Source organism: Aplysia californica, unplaced genomic scaffold (genome assembly GCF_000002075.1).
Source record: "Aplysia californica isolate F4 #8 unplaced genomic scaffold, AplCal3.0 scaffold00322, whole genome shotgun sequence".
NCBI classification, from domain to species: Eukaryota; Metazoa; Mollusca; class Gastropoda; order Aplysiida; family Aplysiidae; genus Aplysia; species Aplysia californica.
In genome coordinates this window covers 287815-310817 of record NW_004797592.1, presented here as the reverse complement: position 1 = coordinate 310817, position 23003 = coordinate 287815, and the positions used below count along the sequence as shown (strand labels likewise).

The 23003-nt window shown below is 39.1% G+C and overlaps 1 protein-coding gene across 2 annotated transcripts in view; it reads right to left on the bottom strand.

Annotated features, from left to right (window-relative positions):
• Positions 1-10108: 10108 nt before the first annotated feature.
• Positions 10109-23003, bottom strand: part of LOC101857729 (histone-lysine N-methyltransferase NSD2) — a 30228-nt gene continuing 17333 nt past the window's right edge. For both annotated transcript variants that reach the window (XM_005102355.3, XM_005102356.3), the window contains exons 13-18: positions 21767-22030; positions 20850-20971; positions 18468-18604; positions 17142-17248; positions 14146-14344; positions 10109-12927 (exon numbers count right to left, since the gene is read on the bottom strand). In XM_005102355.3, the coding sequence (XP_005102412.1) occupies positions 12179-12927; positions 14146-14344; positions 17142-17248; positions 18468-18604; positions 20850-20971; positions 21767-22030 (1578 nt within the window). In that variant the 3' untranslated portion in view covers positions 10109-12178. The remainder of the gene's footprint in view (positions 12928-14145; positions 14345-17141; positions 17249-18467; positions 18605-20849; positions 20972-21766; positions 22031-23003) is intronic.

Here is a 23003-nt window from a genome sequence, read left to right as displayed (position 1 = left end):
TCATGTTTATGTTTGTATCTCTCTTGTAACACCTCTAATCTTCTGGCGCTCGTATGACCTTATGCAATTGCGAGCGCCGTAAAACCTCTACTAAAACTAACTTTCTGTTCTTGATTTTCTCAATCCCTGTTAAATTTATAGTCACCAGGTAAAGAACTGCACATTTGTAATATATCCGTATTTATACTCTTGGTTGTTTGGGGGTTTTTTTCAGTTCTACTAGTTCATACTTCTCCCTTTGTTGAGAATTGGTCCCTTTAACTTATAGGACTTGTACTTGTAGGTCATCTGCAACATTTACACCTCTGAACAATGAGGCTTCTCCATGTAGGCCTAGCTCTATTTGGTCCGGAGAAGGGTAATGGTAGTGCACACTCATGGGTTTGCTCAGGTTCGTAGCATTAAATTTGGAACAGAAAGTTTACAGTTTAGAGACATACTTTCACAGTACACGGGAATTATGTGTGTAATTACATGGGGTAAGGTGGACCAAATTGATGTTGACTTGAGCTGATTTTTCAGGAAGAGATTGTTTGGTTTGAAGTGGAGCTATGCTACAAATAAGAATTCGCATTTATGTTTTTGAGCTTCTCTAATTTTGGGTCATGGTCGTGCTTTGTGAACTACTGTGCATTTTACTGCTTTCAAATCAAATTATTGTTTATATTTGGTTTTCAGGTGTTTTTATCTGTTGTTATTTGCTATTTGCATTCTTTGAGTGGGGGGAGGGGGGGGGGGGGCTGTCATTGTCATTATCATATAAATCTGACCTATGACTGATAATGTAACTTTTTTGTAATATCACTTTTTTTTAAAATTGTAAAATCAAAAAAGAAATGATCTATGATTTACGTCACAACAACCTCAGTATTCACAGCTGAACATATTCTGTTCCTATGAGACATAGCACCAACCCCTCTGTGATCTCTGTTTTGACTCTGGATCTGGGCACAAGGTCAACCATTTGAGCTAGCTCAAAATTATGCTAACAGGGAAAAAAATCCAGCGGTCGTGACGATTTCGATTTAAATGGAGTCCACAGTATTTTGAGTCGGATAAAATTATAAACAAATATGTTGCACCTAAAGCCATTCCTGTGCAGTAGTCTTTGACGAAATTTTAATGCAAATAGAAACGGACGGGAGTTTAACTCATGTCATGAACTTTGATTATAATGATGATGATATGATAATTGCATTTATATAGCGCATTCCATGCTCAAGAGCGTGCTCTATGCGCTTTACAACTATTATTACCCCAGCAGACCCTCTGAGAACACTCAGAAACATTCTCGGCTTCCACGGAAGCATACAGTGCAAGCTGCCGATTTCACACACTCAAACACTATCAAACTGACAAAATCGTTCACTGTCTATAGCCGGGTACCCATTTCCACCTGGGTGAAGTGAGGAAAATTTGTGCAAAGTGGCTTTCCCAAGGACACAACGTCGGGCCCCTGACGAGAGCGTAACCACTAGGCCACCAATGCCACAAATTTTGAGAAATGATTTTTTGCTGGCGCTTCCAGTTTTGCAATGAAATGCTGTGTATGTTGTAATATCATTCATGGTGAGGCAAAGTACATAGGATTTTCTTTTAAAGCGTCTGGAAGAACATCTTTTGTATGGTATGTATCTCCATGACTCATGTCATTATTTTTTGCCATTCATTGTACCATGTTTCCTGACAGATTCTGTATGTTACCTTCACCATTAAGTAAGTTATAACATGTGACAATACCTTGCTTCTCAATGGTTCTGGATCAATAAAGCATAAAATCTTGATTTTTCTCGTTTGTTTCTGTTTTATCCAGTTTTTTTGTTTGTTGTTGTTGGGTTTTTTTTTGGGGGGGGGGGTTGTTAGTTTGATGCACAGCGACTGATATAGATCAAGTCGACAAGCTTTTGCTTCTAGAATTTTAGAAGTTAGAAGGTTAATCTTTATGCTGTAGCTGGCAGTAGGCTTTCTTAAAATGCTCAGAATACTTGTTTCATAACCAGTAGTAACAGCTTGTTCAGTATACATCGTCAGTCTTCAGAACTACTGTCTCCATTTAATCTCTCTCGTTCGTTGTCTCTGTTCGTCCTCTTTCTCTCTCTGTCTACTGCTTCCATCTGTCCACTCTCTGTCCATCTGTACATTAATATGCCTACATGTACGTACTTATATAAAATGTTGGTAGATATGTTTAATATGTAAGATACATATAAATATATATATATATAAATCACAATTTTATTGTGAAACCCCGTTATTATACAGCCTGCCCCGCTCACCCGCCAGGTTTTGCCAATGTACGAAAAGGAACACATACTATTTGCTCCTTCAAATCAACATCAAATACCGAAGTTGTAGGCCTATGGTCCTTACTAATTTAATGTAAATTTGCCCAGCAACATTACCAGTACTGGTGTCTGTGGTACAACAGTTAAGTATTTTATTGTAACAATTGTTGTGAGCAGAAGACTTTGAGTTCAAGTTCAATTCCTGAGTGAGTAGTGAGGAGAATTTTTGTAAAGTACATGTATCTCCATCCTTCTCCTGGGACTGGGACATTTTAGTTTTAGCACCCTCAGCCCAGATTGGCCCTTGCACTCATTGACAGGCAGGGTCAACAAAATTCACCTCACAAATGAACTAAGTTGTGACAATGGGGGCGCAAAACTTTGACAAGTACTGTCAATTACTTGAATTACCACCAACAAACTGGCCACCAGAGAGCCAGAGGTACACACCTACCCATCCTTGTTTTCTATAACTTGTAGATTTCAGGCAGCTTGGGTTTGACTAGTAACTTTTTATCCTGCGGTAATTTTCTATTGGAAATGTGATCATGGTTTGTTCCTCTGGAGCTGTAGTAATTGTTTTCTAATTAAAATTGGTTTTTCCCAAGCAGGCAGTAGGTGCTATAATTTTACAGAGGGCACTATTTATTACTATTATTAAAACTAAAACCTTTATATATATAACCTTAAAACTTTATACCGTCAACTTCATGCTTGTCCAGAAGTTGGCGTTTTAACAGGGTTTGACAGTACATGTATGTATTATTTTATATTTAATTAAAAGGAAAAGGGAAGAAAAAAAAACATGAGTAACAGTTACACATGACATGAAACAAGAAAGACAGCACAAATGGCAGCCTATGACATATCAAGGGTTCAGAGCAAGGAAAGCCAGAAATGCTTTTGGTATCACAAACTCGAAAAGTACATGTACCATATGTGTCACGACGCTGTGGAATCGGGAGCTCTTCAGTTTTGACCAGCGCCTGATTTCAACACGCTGCCTATGTACATGTATTGCAACGGAGTGCTGCACATAGGGTTAGGGAAAAGGACTTGTTTGTTTAGATGTAAGGTGACTGCGTCTAATACATGTACCAAAGTCTAAATTATGCTCGTATCCATTTCAGTCTCAATCACTGAATCGGGTAAGTGGGTTTTTCCCACTCTAGATCTTTAATATCCATGATTTCTGGGAAGGTGAGATTGATTTCGTGGTCTTTTCAGCTAAAATTAAGAATCTTTTCTACCCTAAACCAAGGTGGGAATGGGTTCCAGGCAAAGAGACAATGATTTGGTTAGTACATTAGTACTGGTACATGTACTTGTATTTGAACATTAGTTCAATAGTTTCCCTCGCAAGCTGACAGTGTTGCAAGGTAATAGGGGGTGCCCACATATGCGTTCGGGTCGGGTCGGGTCTGGTCGGGGTTTCAGTGCACACTACAGCCCCGCCGCGATTGTACTCAACGACCTGGAAGTTAAAGTAGAGAAACCTTTAACCTACATGCGACTACACAGAGGGTGTAAACCCGGGCTACGATTGGCTGGACCTTTGACCCATGAATACATAAAATATGCAAACTGTACTCTTGGACTGTGTGAGTGTGTGCGTGCGTGTGTGTGTGTGTTCGTGAGTGCTTGCTTGCCTGTTTGCTTTAGTCTACGCGTCCACCAAAATAAGATCATTTCCAGGCCTGGCTAACGTACGAAGTTTTGCATGATGTAGAAGCAACTCAAAAAGATCCGCATCCTCATCCACCGATATCAGACCAGCTAAACCTATTTTTAGCCCAGTGTGTTATGATTACGAGAACAACAGACAGCACTGGCGATTTATTTACCACTTTAAAAAACTAAAAAGCAACATATTATAAGTATGGGAAAAATTGTTGGTAAGTTGGGAGGATGAGAAGGAGAAAAAAAAAAAAAGAGGGACTGGGATTCGAACCCACGCTCACAAAATAATATTTGTGTTCAAAACGCAGACACACTGTTCACTCGGCCATCAGAACTTTCATCAGTAAAGGGTAGATTAAGCTTCATATTTACAGCACGGTTTCAGGAAAGGCAAAGCGACATAATAAATCGAGATGTACATCTAGAATCTAGGCCTAGATCTAGTGGACTGGCAGATAAGGTCTGGAGAAAACTAAAAATTGGCGGAAAATTGGAAGCACTAAACATTAGAGAACGTAGATCTAGATCTAGACACGTCCTTAGCTAGGTCTAACATGGCCTATTTTTAGCTCTCCGGAGAACGAAATAATCTAGATCAAGTGCTTTAATTTCATTTTTTTGCTGTTTTTCAGCACAAATCAGCTATTGTACAACATTATTATAATGAGATACAACTTATTGATCATGTAATGTAAAGTGCAATGAAGATGCAAAAGTGTACTTAAGATGCAAATTTCCTTCCAAAATGAGTCGAATCGAGGCTTTCTTAGTCCTTTAGTGTCTCTCTCCTTTCTTGTCTATTTAAATCTCACTTCCCAGCCTTGTGATTGGCTGCAAAATACCCGATCGCGCGATTCGCAGGCCAGAAAACAAACACGTTTGTTTTTGTAGGTCACTGATCGTGTTGATCGGTTTGTGCCACGATGGCCGCTTTGTGCCCTCAATTTGGCTAGCCCCGACTACCCAATGGGCCCGACCCGACCCGACCCGACCGCATATGTGGGCACCCCCTATAACACTCACACCAGGAAATAATATAATTATAAACCTCATACAGCCAATTTTTCAATTGGGAATGTGCTTTATCAGTGCAGTTTATTTTATTACCTATTAATATTATTTCAGAACATCATGAAAGAAACACCGTAATAATAGTAATACATTAACATATATATATTATATATTTAATTACCATTTGCACTCTAGATAGAATAACTTAGTCAACCTTTACAGACAGCAGAAGAAAGAATCAATACAGTCATCTGTGGTGTAGACTAGTAGTAGTTAGATGCTTCAAAGTCACACGCAGAAGAACCAAGTTCGATTCTCAAGGGGAGAGGATTTTTATTGAGTAACTCCGTCTTTCCTCAGGGATGTTGTATCACTCTCAGCCCTGGCTGGCCCTGACAGGAAGGGTGGAAGCCCACCTCTCCAATTATCAAAATGATGTTGATGGGTCATACAATCACTTACACTTACAGGTACATTTTTATTTTTAACCGTATCCGTACGTCCTGGTGTCATTTTGTACCCCCGGGGTTGTATTCTTCACATTTTAGAATACTTCTATTACGAAGATCTCTTTGAAACGTTCAGTGTTTCTCAAAAAATCATTTTTGACAGACTTCTATGCAAAGCGTACAAATCGGATTAACGAGTAAATTTCCTCTTTGGAAAGTGGTGGCACAGAATTCGCCACGTCGTATGTATACGATAGTGAAACACGACGTACGGATAGAGTCAAAAAGTCGGTGCTTGGAAAAGGCAACACATCATGAAAATTTAGCAGTGGCATCCTCTGGCTAACCACAGACCTGAGACAGATTATTCAGTTTACTACACGTAGTCATAAGGAACAAACAAAACAGTCACTGACTGTAAAAAGCTGAGAAAGACTTCAAACCAAGAGAGCAAAAAAAATTTTTTTTTAAATAATGAATCACTATGGCAGTAATGGTAGTCTCAAATGGAATTTAATTTAGTTATAACAATGACATGTACATTGTAATTCATGGAGAGTGCAAATAACAGTTGACACAAAATGCATGCAAACACACTGCATTGCTTCAGGACCCACATTGGTTGGAAAGCAACATACACAGTGTAACACAGATAGGTCAAACACAAAAGACTCGAAATCATGCATGTCGAACTGTGCCTGCAGTACCTTTTTTCTTTCTTCTTTATCTTTGTAAGATATCCCTCAAACTACCAAGGCCAGTCCCGATGCATTCAAGTTGTCCATGTTATACTGTATATCAATCTAGCCATTACATGTACTAACAAGTTTGCATAGGTCTGTCTTAAATAAGAAATGCACACAACACAATGACATTCAAATTTGAAATTTTATTATAATAAATAAAGGAAGTCATAAATGACTTCAAATCTTGATAGGCCATCTAAGCCTCATTCATTCAAGCAACAAGAGCTATTTTCAGCCAGCTGAAAGTACTGTTTCCGATTTTTTTTTAAACAAACACTTTCAGTGTCAATGAGACAAACCAGTTTACCAGCTGAAAATAAAAGGCCACTTCAAGTAAAAAGTCACCGAGACAAACTAGCACACAGCAGTCTCTCAATTGCAAAGTAATTTTCTTCAAGCAGGCTCCTTCTGTTACTTCTCTAACCAACAAATCATTAGTTATAACATAAGTTTTATATTTTCTCATACCATTCTAAAATAAAAGAGAAAACTAAAACTAAAAGCAGATATTCCACTCTGTTTCATTTTCACAACTAACAATAAACTGAGCACACCAAAAATGTTGTGATCATAGATTGCCTACCTTGAACCTTAGATTTATATATAGAGATATGAACACATCCTAATTTCAATCATTTCTATAACTGGGCACAAAGTCAACCACAGGGCTATTCAGCTGTGTTCCAGCCCCCACAGAACTTGTGAGATTTTTTTTTTATTTAACCATTCTTGCCTCTAGCTATACAGAACGTGTACATCACATCCCAAGAAAGCAGGAACTAAAAATAAACATTTAAAACCAAACTGACTGGATTCGAATGAATTCTCATCTCCCTCGGGAAAAAAAACTCTACAAGTACGAGTCTATAAAAGTAATTCACCAACCAGGGTAGATGGGAAAACCAGTACAAGACACCCCCCCCCCCCCCCCAAAAAAAAAAGGAAAAAAAAAGATGCAAGACAATCTGGTATGAAAAAGGAATTGAAAAGTGGAAGAAAGGGATTAAAAAGCGTGGCGAGTGACATTTCTCCATAACTAACAACAAGCAATTAGCCAAGCATAATTTCACTTCGGGATTAGGCCAGACTTACAATACCAACCCAAGATGGAGAGTCTCTTAAGGATCCTGTCTACGACTTCCTCAACAGCTTCTGTCGACACATGCAGAAAGGATGTAACGGAGTCTAATACATTGTAGTGTTGTAGATTACAGTTGAGTTACAGCCCATCTACTCAATAACAGAAATAGTTTAGGACACCAATAACACAGAAAAGTAGTAGTTTAATAATAGAAAGAAGCAACAGAGCATACTACTGCGCTGACAGAAACACTGCCCTCAAACTGTTACTGCAGGTCTGCACGTACCCACACAGCAGGTGAAACCTTACTGACAGATTTGCAAAAACAAAACTGATGCATCACAAGCCTCCGATTCTGATGATGCATCACTTCCCTACATGCCACACACCTCAGCTAATTTGTCTCGAACAATGACCCTGGTTTGATTTTTTCTATTGACTCTGTGGCAGGGGCCCTAGCCTTACTTCAACCACAACGCAAAGTACAGGAATATTTTAACACCTTGTCTAAACAATGTTTGCCTTACTCCTGACTTGGGGCCAACTAATGTTCTAAGGGCATGCTTGTGACGTAGTGACAGGTCTCATTGTTTTACACTACACTGGAAAGATGGAATGGGTCGGGGGGCGTCATCCAGCCAAACAGAAAATTCTTTTTAAAATCAGAATCTGAGGAGTTTCAACCATTTTTGTGTAAAAAAAGCACTAATAACTATCCACTCTGGAAAACTTCAGGGTACACTGCTGACCATGCCAGCATATCAAAACAAACAAGGTAAAGATAAGTATGTGGAACCTTGAATGTCTTCCTCCGCATGCAGCAAATCAACACACCCTCAATAAAATATATCACGTTTGATAGACATGATGCTAAATGGGGAGGGAAAAACTACCTACTGCCTCCACTATCAGCACCAAGAACACTTGAAAGACCTATATAATAAAGACACAGCTTTCCAAGTCAACTTCAGAATATTACACGAGCAGAAAACAAAGCAAGGGCTAACAATTTGACGTACAAGAGAAGATTTATTCATTAATGTCAACACCACTCACACCAGCAATGTGCCTGAGAATCATGCCATTTTAACAAGCATCAGCTAGAACAAGCCAGCGATTTTTTCCAGAAATAAAATTTGTTACAATTTCAAAGCGAGCGAGAATCAGAAAAAAATATATTCCCTTTTGCACTAAGAGACACCAAAGAAGTTTTCTCATTACAATAAATTCATGCTACTGTAACAATGAACGACAGCAAATTTGTTTTTAATGTGATTTATCTCAATGTCACAAAAACACACAGGTGCCCCAGGCACCAGTAATCATGTTCATTGAGTTAATAAATATTTGATATTGAACCCCTATCTGCCAGAATGACACGCGACATGCTCCATGTCATTTCTGTCTACCACTCCTTCCGCCAGAGCAACAAAAAGTGTAACATTTTCATTCCCCGTTAATCAAATACACATTTCCATTTAAAGTCCCCAAAATTTTTGTTATAATATTGGTCAAGTTAAAAAAAGACATGATTATACTATTTATACTTCCTTTCTTTGTGAGAATTCAAAGCAATTTTTCTAAGTGAAAGCGCTTAGTATCACAGATAATTTTGGATCTAGAATCAAGTCACTTCCATTTGTTTTTGTTTTGCTACCATGCTTTACGGCGCTCACAACTGCATACAGTCACATATGGGCGCATGGTACATATTTAGCATTTTCAATTTGGTAGGAATAATTTTGAATTTTGCTCGGGTGGCAGCAGAAGTGATTTTACGACCACCAAGGGATCTTTAAAGAGTGCAACTTGAACATGGGACATCCGAGATTTTTTTCGCCCTTATCCGGGAAGGCTAGGTGTTTGTTGATCTTACCTTTCCTAAGATCACGGGTGTGACTGAAAGATAGCAGTAAGGAGACATGAGTAGCAGTAGAAATAGTCAGGAGCCCAGAGGGGGTGCAGTGAAATTAGAGAGGGAGGCAAATGACAACATGATTAGAGAGCAGGGAAGGAGGAGAAAGGAGAAAATTTTAGAGAAGAAAAATTTTCCACCGCTATCAGGCTTCGAACCAGGGATCTATTGGAAGAGGGGCAGACACCATAGCTCTAGACCACAAGAACTCCCTTAAGTCACTTTCCAAATAAAGATTGTTAATTAGTCAAATCCATCAATAGAATACACCTACTTTTTCTGCATTCAATTCCACTATTTACTTCCTCAATGTTGCCGATGTTCAATTTTTAGTCATGGTGAACAAAATGATAAATCTACATAAAAAATTGTCAGTGATACAAAAACTTATGCAAATTTGGAAAGAAGATACAGACTTAATCCTGGCTGTTCGGGAAAATCCATCCAAATAATACAGGCTGATAAGATTTAAAGAATCAATTCTGTAAGTTTAAAAGTATGTTTGTCCCACCATATATACCATAACGAATTCACCTTGACCAAAGTTTTGCAAACAAGTAAATTTACACGAACCTATGTTTTAGTCTCATCATAGACATATGGCACAGAAAGATCAATGCAGAATCCACACCGTAACTTATTGACCAATGTTAAATTAAAACTATAAGCTTTTCAAAGCAAAATGACTCTATGTCAACTCAAGTCCTTAAGGGTGCTTTTAATCTTTGTTGTAGGTGTTTTACACCCCCCATCGACATGAATTAGATCATTTAGAAAGAGGGCTTCCAACCCTGTCTGTCAAGGCCAATCAGGGCTGAGAGGGATACAACATCCCAGCAGAAGCCCAAGATACTCTATAAAAATTCTTCTCACTCGGGAATTGAACTCAGGTCTCCTGCGTGCCACAGCGAAGTGCCTACCTGCTACACTACAGACATCAGTTCACGGGTCCTTTTTTTATTTAAGAAAGACAAGAATTACAAGTCATAACTTCTCGTAATAATATTAATAAACTAAACATAAGCATGAACGTTAAATAATGAGGCCTATTAAATGACAAAAAAATACCCTTAAGACAAACATGTTTTCTCATTGTGTATCCGGACCCTTGGAACAAGGTTGAACTGAAACATGAGATGACCAAGCATGAAAAATTTGATTTACACATCCCATGTTCTGCGAATTTCTACATTAAAACCAATCAATATAAATCAGGATGGGGGCACAATCCACTGTGAAAGTATCAACTGCACATCATATGAGAAAAACAAACAAGACAAGGCATTAAACCATCACATCCAGCACATAATTCAAAATTGATCAAACAGCCCAGGGCAAAGAACCAAAGGGAGTTGTATAAGTGTATAGACAGAGTGGGCTCCAACACCTTGCTGAAGGGACGAGTAAGCATTCTTGATGCATCTTTTTGATGACGACAGATTATAATTAGAGATGGAGTGTGGGGCCTGCTAGAGTGGGGACGTCGCAGAAGCGAAGTGTTTGTGATGAGGACGAATTTTTAAAACGCGGGCCTCGGTCGTCAAATTGTTTCTAGATCTAGGTCTGGTGTGTGTAGTTTGTAAGCTCATTTTAATTACGTCAAGCAAAACGGGACACAGAAGCATTCATTTATGTGGTTGAAAAAGAAAAATCCTAAAAGACAAGAGGGATGAAAACTACAGCAACAAAAACTTCATAAATGTTGATGATTTCATTCTGATGCATCTTTTCTCATCTGTTTGTATTTCGTCCACTAAGTGAAGGTAGATCTACTCTATACATTTCACCTTTGATTTATTCTATTCACCCAATATCGACGCTGGGCTCGTCGCTGTTTATGCAACCATGATAACAACCCACTCCGTTCGCACCACGCATCTTGGGAGCATCGCGTTAACAGATCATCAAAAATATGCGCTGAAAAATACAGCGAGGCGCGTCCACTCTGGCTCCACCATAACCAATCAGTCTAATAAATAAACATGGAAACAGCAAAAGGCTTTTCACCGTTTTAGCTTATAAGTTATCATTCCACACAACTTACCACAGTACAAGCAGAGTATTTCAGTGGCTACTCATTAATGCACACTGTACTAAGATGGCTGATTAGATTATGTAAGAAGTACAAAACACTCCCTTTCTATTAAACCTACAAAATGAGAACAGCTTCAAAACTATGTGGCTACTGCTACTTTTTAAAATAATTGTAACCAAAATGAGTGACCAATTACAATGCCCTGTAGCTTTAGCCAGGATAATGGAAACATCTTTGTTATTTAAAAACAAACAACTCATTACCATGTAATGTCTTAAGCCCTAGAATTAGAAGATTTAAAAATTTGGTACAGCACTGAAACTATTCAGGAAACAAGTAGCTTAGTGATCAACTCAGGAAGCTCGCCGAACTGCTTTATAAAAGACTACAAAAAACAACAACAGAGTAATGCCATCTTTAGCAGTGGGAATAGTCTCTTCTACATCCTAAAAAATTAGTAGCAGAAGTGTTTATCCTTGGTCAATAAGCTTCCAGGACTGGTTGAAAGCCTCTACCCTCAGTAATGTCAAATACAAAATCAATTTGAGACGAGATCATTGTCAGTGATATCGAATCAAATTATCAAAACCTTTAATACTTTAAATATGGTGTACCACATGGTTCTGGGAATTACTTCATGTAAATCACTGAATCAAGCATTAAAACAAAACAAAAAACTGTCTAAAGGTATGACTGGTCCTATTATAATTTGTACATTTCATCACACAAAAAGTGCTAATCAAGAAAATAAAAAGACAAAGAAGACCAGTTAATTAAAAATACACATTTATCCTGATCTTCACACAACTTCACATACACATTCCCCACACGGTACATATCTTTTGGGACTATAATTATCTGTTCCATGATTTCTTTACACATACATAAATTTGGGATTGAAAGGCAACCTCATACAGTGATGAATTAAGTTTCTTCAACACTGAAACAAACAGCACTATGCATATAATGATATCCATCAAGCAGTCGGAATATCAATGACCAAGTCTGAGATGCTGTCATTGTCACTCTCATCGAATGCACCACTGCCAACAGTATTTTTGGCTCCCTGCTTTCCTCTGTCTTTATTGTTTTCTTGAATGAGGACTTGAGCACGCTTTGATTTTGACAGTCGACCTCTCCCACGAGAAACACTCTTCACATGGTCAGGACTTACACTGGAGTCTGTACTGGTGAAAGCCTTGTGACCTGACAAGTCTGAACTCAGCAAGTTTTTCTTGGAATCAACCAATTCGTTAATATCACTAAGAGAAACATTTTCATGACAAACAGGTTCAGACGATGAAGGCTGAGACCTTGTCACCCCTCCATCGACTGTCACCGGTGTTCCTTCATCCATTTTAGGGCAATCTGTCTGTGCAAGGGGAGGCTCTGAGTTAGAAGATATAATGCCATTATCAGACACATTAGGCAATCCTGTTTCTGATGTGTTTGAAGACATCTTGCCGTTGTCAGCCTTCACACTGATGTCTGACTCTGAATCTACAGCACTATCACCACTGGGAATTCCATTCATGGAGCACTCATTCAGCGACTGAGTAACGCCTTCCAAGAGGTCTGTGTGATCACTGCAAATAGCTGTTCCTTCTATCATGAAGATATTGCCTTGTGTATGGACAGCACAGTAAGAATTGGGACACTCAGAGCATCTGCTGGTAGACAGTTTGCCACAGTCATCACAGTGATGCCATGGACAAAGCCACTTCCCTAGGGGAACACAAAGAACAAATTGTGGGTTTTTTTTATTACAACATTTGTTGCCCTAAGCTAGAGAAAGGAAGTAAATAACTACAATTACAATAACTCATCTAGCACCGGGAGAAAGCAATAAAAACATAATCCAGGAAAAGTTTTAGTTTTAGTAGAGGTTTTACGGCGCTCACAACTACATAAGGTCATATGAGCGCCACAAGACTAGAAGTGTTACAAGAGAGTAACAAACATTTAAAAAAAGAAGGGGAGATAAGGACGATAGATGTTTGATAGAAAAGAAGAAGCACCCACCTGTGGTGCCCTCTAACCAAAGGCAAAAAAAAAAAAAAAAAAGAGGGAAATAGCCACGTTTGAGTAGATAACTGTCTCTTAATGCTGCAACTGCACCACATACAAACAAATCACCTTAAAGTTTCATTTTCCTAAACTACATCAATCACTTTCTTCTCCAACAAAATATGAAATTCACAACAGACACATTTTCAGATAGAAAGTTTCACCACTTGACAAAGCCATTGTGATGACGAAAAATTAAACATCATAAAATGTGCCTGTGGCAGTTTTTGTTGAAAAATTACACTACAATGCCAGAGGTACAATATCAGAATGTGCCAGGGTTATTAAAGAAAAAACGTTTTTTTATGTTCTTCACTTTCAAAAACTTGTACCGATCCTGTGCTAAAAATAGATTAATTCTACATTGCGATTTTGTTCATATGTAAATCTCTCTCTCTCTCTCTCATTCACTTCACTGGGACATACCTTGTTGAAAACGACAATGAATGTTATAAAACAAATCTAAGAAAACATCCAGCTAAGCAATGCCAATAAAAGATATGCACAAGAAGTTTACAGATGAGAATTTTATTTTTAAACGAGCAAATTTATTTTGTTTGAAATCAGATCTTGAAGACCTAAAAGAGTTACAAATAGGTAAGCCCTTTTTTGGGGGGGGGCACCTGGCAGATAAATACTACGCTACAGTAAGCAAAAGGGAATAGAACAGAAAAATATGTCGAACCTGCTCTATCTTACAGCCACCTGTCCAAACGGCCACTTCCCACTCCCCCCCCCCCCCCCCCCCCCCCCCCCCCCCTCCCCTCCTTGTGTATAATAATGACACTGCCTAAGACATCCACCTGACTAAGACAACCATTTTTCTCCTCAATAATACGTGGACAATTTCGACTATTTATTTTCAGCTGCACCAACCTGAAGGGGGCTTTGTCAGCTTCAGGCACTGAAGATGATAAACTTTTGGACAATTTCCTTTGTCACACATCACCAGTTCACCACCCTCTCCACAGCGAAAGCAGTCGTCTTCGTGCTCTTTGCGAGGGTCCAACTTCTTCTTCCGTTTTCTTTTCTTTGCCTCTTTGGCACGTTTCTCATTTGCAGCAGCTGCAGCAGTCTGAAGAGAGTCAGTATTTCAGGTACTATTTACTACATACTTATTCTTTACCAATGCAACACCAAACACTAAAAAAAATTAGTCAGGGTGTTGCAAAAACATGTTGCTTGGTTGTTGGAAGTTTAATATCGTACTAGTCACAGTATAAGACATCTCCCCCAGGACCACTGAACAGAGATAAGATATTCCAGCAAAGAGATGAGAAAAATAAGTTGGAACCCACTGAGATTTGAAACTTCTGGTAAATTACATTCTTAACATACTGTATACTATGCCACAGAAGCAATGCTCAGTTGTCTTAGTAAACAAAACAATTAGAATCTAAGGGGGACATGTTTTTTTACAGGGTTCCTGCCATGAACTTCCCATCAAATTCAAGGAGTTTTCAAGGTTTCAAGGAGAAATTTTTAAAATTCAAGGAGATTTGGTCAAGAAATTCATGACGAAAGCCTATTTTAAAAAAATAACACTTGTCCGAAAGGAATCATATCATATTCATAGTTTCGATTTTCCTAGAAAAACTGTTCCCAAGGTGACTGCCAACCCGGCTTCTCAATTGAGGTGTCAAGGTTTATATAATAAACATGAAAGACAAAAAGTATTACTCTAGCTCAAAGTAGAGTAATAACATGAATGGCTCAAGTAGACTTATTCAGAGCGAGAGGTGTAAGAACTGTCGGAGGGCAAGATGCAGTGACACTGAAAATCTGCGAATCTTGAACAGAAAACTAAAATATACAATACATATAATTTACTATCACCTACGCAATGAAACAGGAACCCTTTAGTAAAAAGAACACGGCTTAGACGGTTTGAGTATGATGGATCCCGATTCCACACAAGGACTGTGCACCAACGCGCCCTTTGCAGAGAGAGATCTAAGAGATCTACCAACTTCCAAGTTCAGTATTGTTGTCATCCGGCGTTGCCTTCCCCCCCCCCCCCCACCCCCCGCATGACTTTTTAAAAAATCAATAATCCTCCCATTCCCGAGTCCTATACTTCGCAGCGCTCAAACTTTGCATGAACTTTGGTGACCTCAACCACCGCCGATACCCACGATGTGACGAAAACGCACAGGTTCAATGACCGGTCACGATGGCAAGCCCGACAAGAAGCTTGTATAACTTTCTTTTTCTTTTGTTTTTTTCACACAAGTGACAGCACAGGACAAACGATTTATTTTCATGGCGACACAGCGTTTGTAATGCAGAGCCTGCATGTTACAAATGTGGCGTTATCAGACTACTATAGGTCCTACCGGCAAATTTCTGGGTGGTAGGCCTAACGAAGCGCAAGTAGATCTTTATTTTTCCGATCGAGCTCCGGTATCGCACATACTTCCACTTGTTGCCACCAATACCGCATGTGCGCGTGTAACGTACTCTCAGGCCGGGAAAGGCCGAATAAATATTATATCACAATCGCGACCGGCAAAAATGAACTCAAGGACGTTATCGGATTTGGTTTTCAAATATTCGAGACCTTTTATGTATTTCCGCGGGTCTTTCACGCGGCAATTTAGATTTCTTCAAATTCCCGTTGCATTCCGGATCTCGGCGATTTTTTTCAAATTCCTGGGTAATTCCAGGGGGCCCCGGGGGCCTGGCAGTCACCCTGTACACGTGTTCCTGTCCGATCCGGCAAAATTCAAGGAGTTTTCCAGGAGATTTTTTCCTTGGAGGCAAATTCAAGGAGTTTTCAAGGAGATTTTTCCTTGAATGCAAATTCAAGCAGTTTTCAAGGACTCCTTTAATTCAAGGAGGCCGAGGGAACCCTGTTTTTAAATAAGAAAACTCGTTCAGTATTATCAAACGCCAAGCAAACATCAGACAAGAAATGTAATGTATGCACATTTTCAGAAAGTATACTTCATCAAATGACTAGAGCCATCGTGATGACGAAAAATTCAACATCATCAAATGTGCTTTAGAAATGTATACAGTCAAGCATTGCAACAGTGCTTCAAAGAGCCAAAACCCCCAAGTTTTAGTAGAAAATAAGTCATTAAGTCACCACTAGCAGACAATGGTATAATGTAATTAACACATTACACCGTAACTCGCCAGGGGTCGCCTGAGAATTTCCTTACGTGCTCCACCCTAACTCGCCCGGAATCGACTGCTCCAACCAGGCATCTTTAGAAACGAAGCCTCGGTTTAACGAGACTCAGGGGCCGAGATTTCGTTTTTTAAATAGTTATTGCAATATGTTTCTTCTTCCGTTTGATACCAAATCGAAATTTTTCTGGCCAGTAGTTTCAGTTTTAGAGCCGATCGAAGTGTGATCGCATTTCCGACACTTGGAAAGTGTCTCGACTTGTTGAAGAGCAAGTCATTTTGAAAAGGAAATAACGATGAATTAGAGCAAAAACATGCAAATGACAAATCAGATTAATAAAATATTGATAAAAACGTTGTAGCAAGACTGCGCTAAAGTTAGAACATTTCCAAAAATGAGTGTATGTAGTTTTTTAAAAACTATATTATATTCATTTCTCTTTCCAATTGTTATTTTTTTTAAAGATTTTTGGAATTTGTTTAGTATTTTTTTAATGTGCGTTTCTAAATGTTTGTATTCACGAGAGGTGGGTTCCTTCCCCTTGCTTAGGATTTGAGGAATAGACTTCCCGTCCAGACTCTAGAGTGTAATGTGTTAAGTCATGCAATCTGATTGAAACGCACTGAAAATATAATGGTCCATGTAAAAGAGAACAGTTCTAAATTCTTATTCCACAAGCATCAAAAGAAAGCAAGCATTAAAGAACAGAGGGAAATTAGCGACTACTTTACTTTACCTTGGGTCGAACTCCAAGGAAGCCACTACAGTTCTCCGCTCCGCAAGCACAAGCTTTCTTCTCATTGCCCAGACATTCCAGGTTGTAGTTGAACGTCAGCTCCTCTCCTGAAAATAATACACAAATGTGATTTCTACAACATAGACCACTGGTATGATATTATTTTAAAGAACAATCAAGAATCAGGCATAGGGTATTCATACCTGCCAACATTGCCTGGGCCAAAATCTGTAGACAACACAAATTTTCGTCCAAAATTCTGTAGTTGACCTAAAAAATCTGTAGTAGGCTATATTACCACTTGCCGCATACTTAATTGGGGGCCCCTTATCAATATTTGGACCCATATATACATGAGTGTGTTTGCAACTTCAAACAAATGTAGAAAATGACAAAGAACAAAAAACAAAAATTAGCAATGACAAAGAAAAATTAAATTTTTATCCACCTTAAATGAAAGAAGAGTAAATTCTAAGAACTATGGTTTTTAAATTTTTAAAATCCATTCATAAATTTAAAAATTATTGGGATTTTTTGTTTCAAAATTTTGGGGGACTTTCATATAGGAAAATATTGCCAAAAAGTGGGGCGTTTCTTGATGTATTTTGAGGAAAAACTGTTCATACGTCCGTAATGAGTTGAAGTACATGAATGAAACTTGGCAACTTCAGGTGATTTTTAGTGCAGAATCTAGTTCTGCTATCATTTTTTCGAAGTTTATATCTTTGGATCTTTAAGACTAATATCAAATTTGCATGAAAATATGTTGAATTGCGCGACATTGCTTGAACTGTGGCCGATCACCCCTCTACACCTTAGCAAAGCAGTATCAGGAAAACCCGTTTAGACGTCATAGGTAACCTGTTTAGTTTTAGCAGTTTTAACATTGTATTACTGTAAAACCCTCTGGTTTTAGGCAGTCAATCACATGCCGCCTTGTGATCCCGCGCCTCTTGCATGCCGGTAACTCACGTGTTGGGTCGTGATCTAGTTTCTAGCTCTAGTGTTTTATCAACGGATAGGTGGTAATTTTAAATTGGTACGTAAAGTGTAGGCCTACTGCACACAAAGAGCTGAAATTTTACAGCAATAAAGAAGACATGTGGGGCGTTTGTCTGTGGCTTATCTCTCAAAATCGGTGGATCGGCAGTTTGACCAAAAAGTCGGTAGTATACCCATTTTTTCTGTAGGGTTGGCAGGTATGGGTATTTCTCCACTACATACTATTCTAACATCAAAGTTTGTTTCAATCTACATAAAAACAACTCTTAGTGACTTTCAGAACCAGTCTTTGTACTGAGAGTACACCATGAAACAAACGCTTACCCTTCGGTATCTCACGGAGGGTAAATAGGCCAACTCGAATGTCCCCATTCACCATCCACTTTTGCGTCTCTAGATTTGGGCAGCAACTGTGGTTCATGAAGCGAGAGAAGTTCCCTTTGGGTCCAGCATCTATGATCCTGAAGGGGAAAAAAAACATTTTTTTCACTGGAACCTACACATGGTAGTAACTAAAACGGAATTCAGACTAAGGCAAAAATCAAACTGACCATAGCATTCTTTATACAGCGGGCCACCATCATACATCAGAAGAGTGAAAATGTAAATATGCCTGAAAATTTCACAATTTAAAAAAAGAGAAATACTTATGGCATGAGTCAGGTAAAAACAAATCAGGAAGATTTGTCAAGTTACCCTAAACAAATAACCAGCAATTATAGTAGCACATTGCCAATGTAGACTAAAGTTGGATCCTGCTCGCCAAATCTGAGTGGCGATTCACGATTCAGTCGGCTTCAATAAATCGCGAGCACACGAGCGCTCATGGAACATTAAGTCTCGGGCTCGTTGTATGCGAGAAGCGGAACGTGTCATATCAACGCCACTTTGCGAGTCCCACTCTTGTTGTCCCGCCATCCTCTCCGCCCCCCGCCCTTCATTGCGCTGCTATACTGACCTCAATTAGCGACCGAAATAAATTCACCCCCCCCCCCCCCCCATGATTCGCAAAACTAAAACAATGGCTCCATAAAATTCCTTCTGTGTATTGGTTGGAACCCGTTCATTTTGTTTTAACTCACTTACTACTGGGCCCTTTCACCAGTCACAAGCGTTGAAGACTGGCGTTTTTCGGAGTATTTCAATAAATCATCACAACTCTCAGAATTATCCTATTGTAATTATTTTTTGACACAGTAAGGTAACATTCAAGCTTAATCTAACACAAAAAACTAAAGTTGTCTAAGTCTAATACTTTATATGATTTTTTTTTAAATTGGCATGAATTTGATTTTCCAAAAAATTTCCAGAGACATGACAGGTAGAATGAAATTCACAACAACAAAAATAAAAGTTCAAAGTGTTGGATTTTGATTTGTATGCATGTGTGAGTGTTTGGTGAAAGTATAAAAGCTGGTCTGTGCGTTGATTCAGACCCATGCACTGAATTACATGAGACAGATGTACGGCACGATGTTGTGATTTCATTGCGCGAACAACACCAGTACTAGTGCTAGATCTAGCCCTAAAACTATGACTCGGGCCATGTTCGGGTATATATCCAGGATCCTAACTATCAGACACATCATATTCTGAGACACTAGAACTAGTAAAACGTACAGAAGTATCGAAAACGGCGAAATTATGTGATTCTTGTTCATGCGACTTCTTCGACCGTTACTACGACGCGACTGTCGGAATACTATCAGCTGTATAGAAAAAAACAAAGCCAGAGTTCCGGTCAGTTCAACCCCAGTTGGGGTCACTGTCCTTCACCTTCAATAACTTAAAAACTACGGGTCCCAGAGATACGAAACGAAGTCTAAGTAGCTCAGGCTTGGCCAAACAAGGGTACGAGGCGGGTCCCGCGATCCGTGCATGATTTGTAGAGCGAAAAAAAATTTCCAAAGTTGGTCACGCAGGGCTTGTGGGAGCCGTCGCGAGCGTTGCGGCGGGGGTCACGCAACTGTTGTGTGAACCGTCTGAAGTGAGTTAATAGGGGGGTTGAACTATACCATCTTTTGTAAAATAAGGGGAGCGATACTAAGTGTTCCGTTCCGTTCTTGCACTCGTGACTCGACTCGCAACCCAGCAGTAGGTTATAAACAAGCCACAAGGTGGTGACAGCGACTGGAGAGTGAATCGGGAATCGGAGGGCGATCCGCGGAAGAGTGGCAATTCAGTTCCGTTCTCGCGCTCGCTATCCAACTCTAATGTACACTTGTTCAACTTATGTCAACATGCAAACAACTTGCTTTGCACTTCCATGCCAAGTTTGACTGAGGCGAACTGAAACTACAAGTATAAAAATTTATAAAAGCTGAAAGATTTACTGTTGACCTGAAACCAAGCAAAAAATATTTACTAACAATATTAACATTACCCTGTAACTGAGTAAATATTTCAAGTTCATCTACAGTAATCAAAACACTGAGCTTTGGAAATATTAATCAATGACATGGTACGTAGTCGATATGTGTTTTGCAACATATTAGACAGCACCCTTCAACCAGAACAATAAAGCTATGTATGAAATGGGACCTTCCTTTTAAATAAAAGAGCTAAGTAAACAAGACTCCCACCTTATTAGATTTTTAAAAAGAACTTGCAAATATATCATTATTCATTAAGTCTGTAAATCCTGCTCATATTCCATTATGAAGTTCAAAACAAAGACGATTTGTAGGCATAAGATATTAAACATACCTGTTTTTGTCCATGGTAAGCATGTAGAAGTTAGTAATGTTATCCTCATGGGCATGTTCAATTCTTTTCTTGCACTCCTCTTCGTCTATCAAATCCCCAACATACTCGCAGACAAATTGACCCTGTCACATGAAACAACAAAAGAATATAAAGGTAAGAAATACATTGAAAAGGTAAATTTCTCCAATAAGATAAACAACAGGAAGCACAGAGTGGCGTTTTACGAGTTTCAAGATGAGCACATACACAGGCATTGTACAATGCAAACTGTCGTTATAAATTCCAGTTTCAAAACATGTCACAAGTCAACACACTTAGACAAGAACTCAAATTAACAAAACCAAGACATACAGTAACACGCCAGATGTAGTATTGTGATCACAACACCCTAAAAATCAAGAGCACAACAAGACTCAGGACAGCATCTAAACTTGCTACCCAAAAGACTATAAAATCTTGAACATATAAGAGCAAATAACCCCACTCTTCAGGAAGCAAATCAAGAGGCACACACTTTCTACGTGAGGCATGTCGACAAAATGTTCTCGCAATCCAAGAATGGAGCTATCAGCCAAAAATCAACACTGGGCATTGGGGTAAGATTTTTAGATTTTCAATTGATGTCATTTTCTTCAAGTCTACCATGTCTTTTATTATTCCACACTTAAAAATTGTACAAACTCCACCAGTGAAGTTGATGTATCACTTTCCATAAGGCTAAAATCCGAGAAGTAACTCATTTTGTCAGCAAACCTCATATATAAAAATGCTCAAACTTGAAATAAAACGTTACATAACTCTTTACATCTTTTTTTCTATGCACCACTACCATAATGAGTTTCCAGGAGTTTCAAAAGCAGTTCTCCTTGTTGGCAAGACAAGAAACTGGCACAGAACAAATAAAACACACTACTTGCCTTCTTGAGATCAGTGGAGCTACGAAGACCCCAACCCCTTCCCTCACATTTGAACGGTTCGCAATCAGGATACTGGCGTTTCTGAAAGCGTTGGTTACAGCATTTGTCCCCTGCGGGGCATACAGAAGGATGACATTCATACATCATCATCCTGTTGAGGCAGTCAGAGGAGCAGGCATCTTCCTGGTCGGGTTTGCACTCACATCTTGGGATTTCCGACAGTTCTGCCTTGTAGATCTGGACATTTCCAATAGGAACATTGCTCTGAAAGAGACAAAAGAGACATAGTTATAATGATGTGCCATAAATAAGTGGCATGATCATGCAATTAAGTACTTGTTCCAACTATCCGTCAAAACACTCTAGATTCTGTAAGAATTGTTGCTAAACATACATGGCATTCTTTAGAAAATTAAAATTTGATTGAAACTAAGTCATTTTGTTTGTCATGGGTATCATTATAAATGACGTTTTTAAAACAATTTTATTTTCCCACAAAAAAAATTTAAAAATGAAAAGACACACCCATTTACATACACTTTAAGAAAATAGAGTTAGATATTTCACAAGTTCTGCCGAAGAGGACAGATTTTGGTTTACATGCTGAAAGCACTGCAAAATTCAAACCCAGGCAGGTTTCTTACAAAATAATACTACAAAACCACAAAAGAGAAGGAAAAAAGGGGCACTGGTTTTGAGACAGTAGCAGACCTGCCACTCTATGAAATCTAAAAATCAGGATTTCTGAGTTAAAAAATCGGGATCCGGTGAAAAGAATCGGGATCAACGGAAAATCAGTCATAAAGGGCACTGGGGAAGGCGTGGGGGGGGGGGGGGGGTCCTGGTTCCCTTTTAAGAGGCAAGTATGCAAGGCAAAACTTTTGACAGCATATATGTACTCGAGTCGAAGTTGGATAGACTGGGGGAGCGAAGGTCGCAGTAATGCTGAAACACTCGTAGTCTTGAAAATAGCTGACACGTAACTCTAATCATCCACGCAAAACGCCCGCGTTTTAACAACATTTGACTTCCATCACATCAAAAAAAAGATCGCGCCAAGGTTGTTCATTTTTTTTCTTATTCCTTTCCCCTTAATTAATACCTGTATCACGGCACGCATTTTAAGCCCAAGTGTCAAAACAATACCCCCACCCCCGGCCGTCCACACTGGTTAAGTCCCGAAAAACACCTCAACCAACGCGACCGGTGTGAATGAACTTTGTTGACCCCGACAACC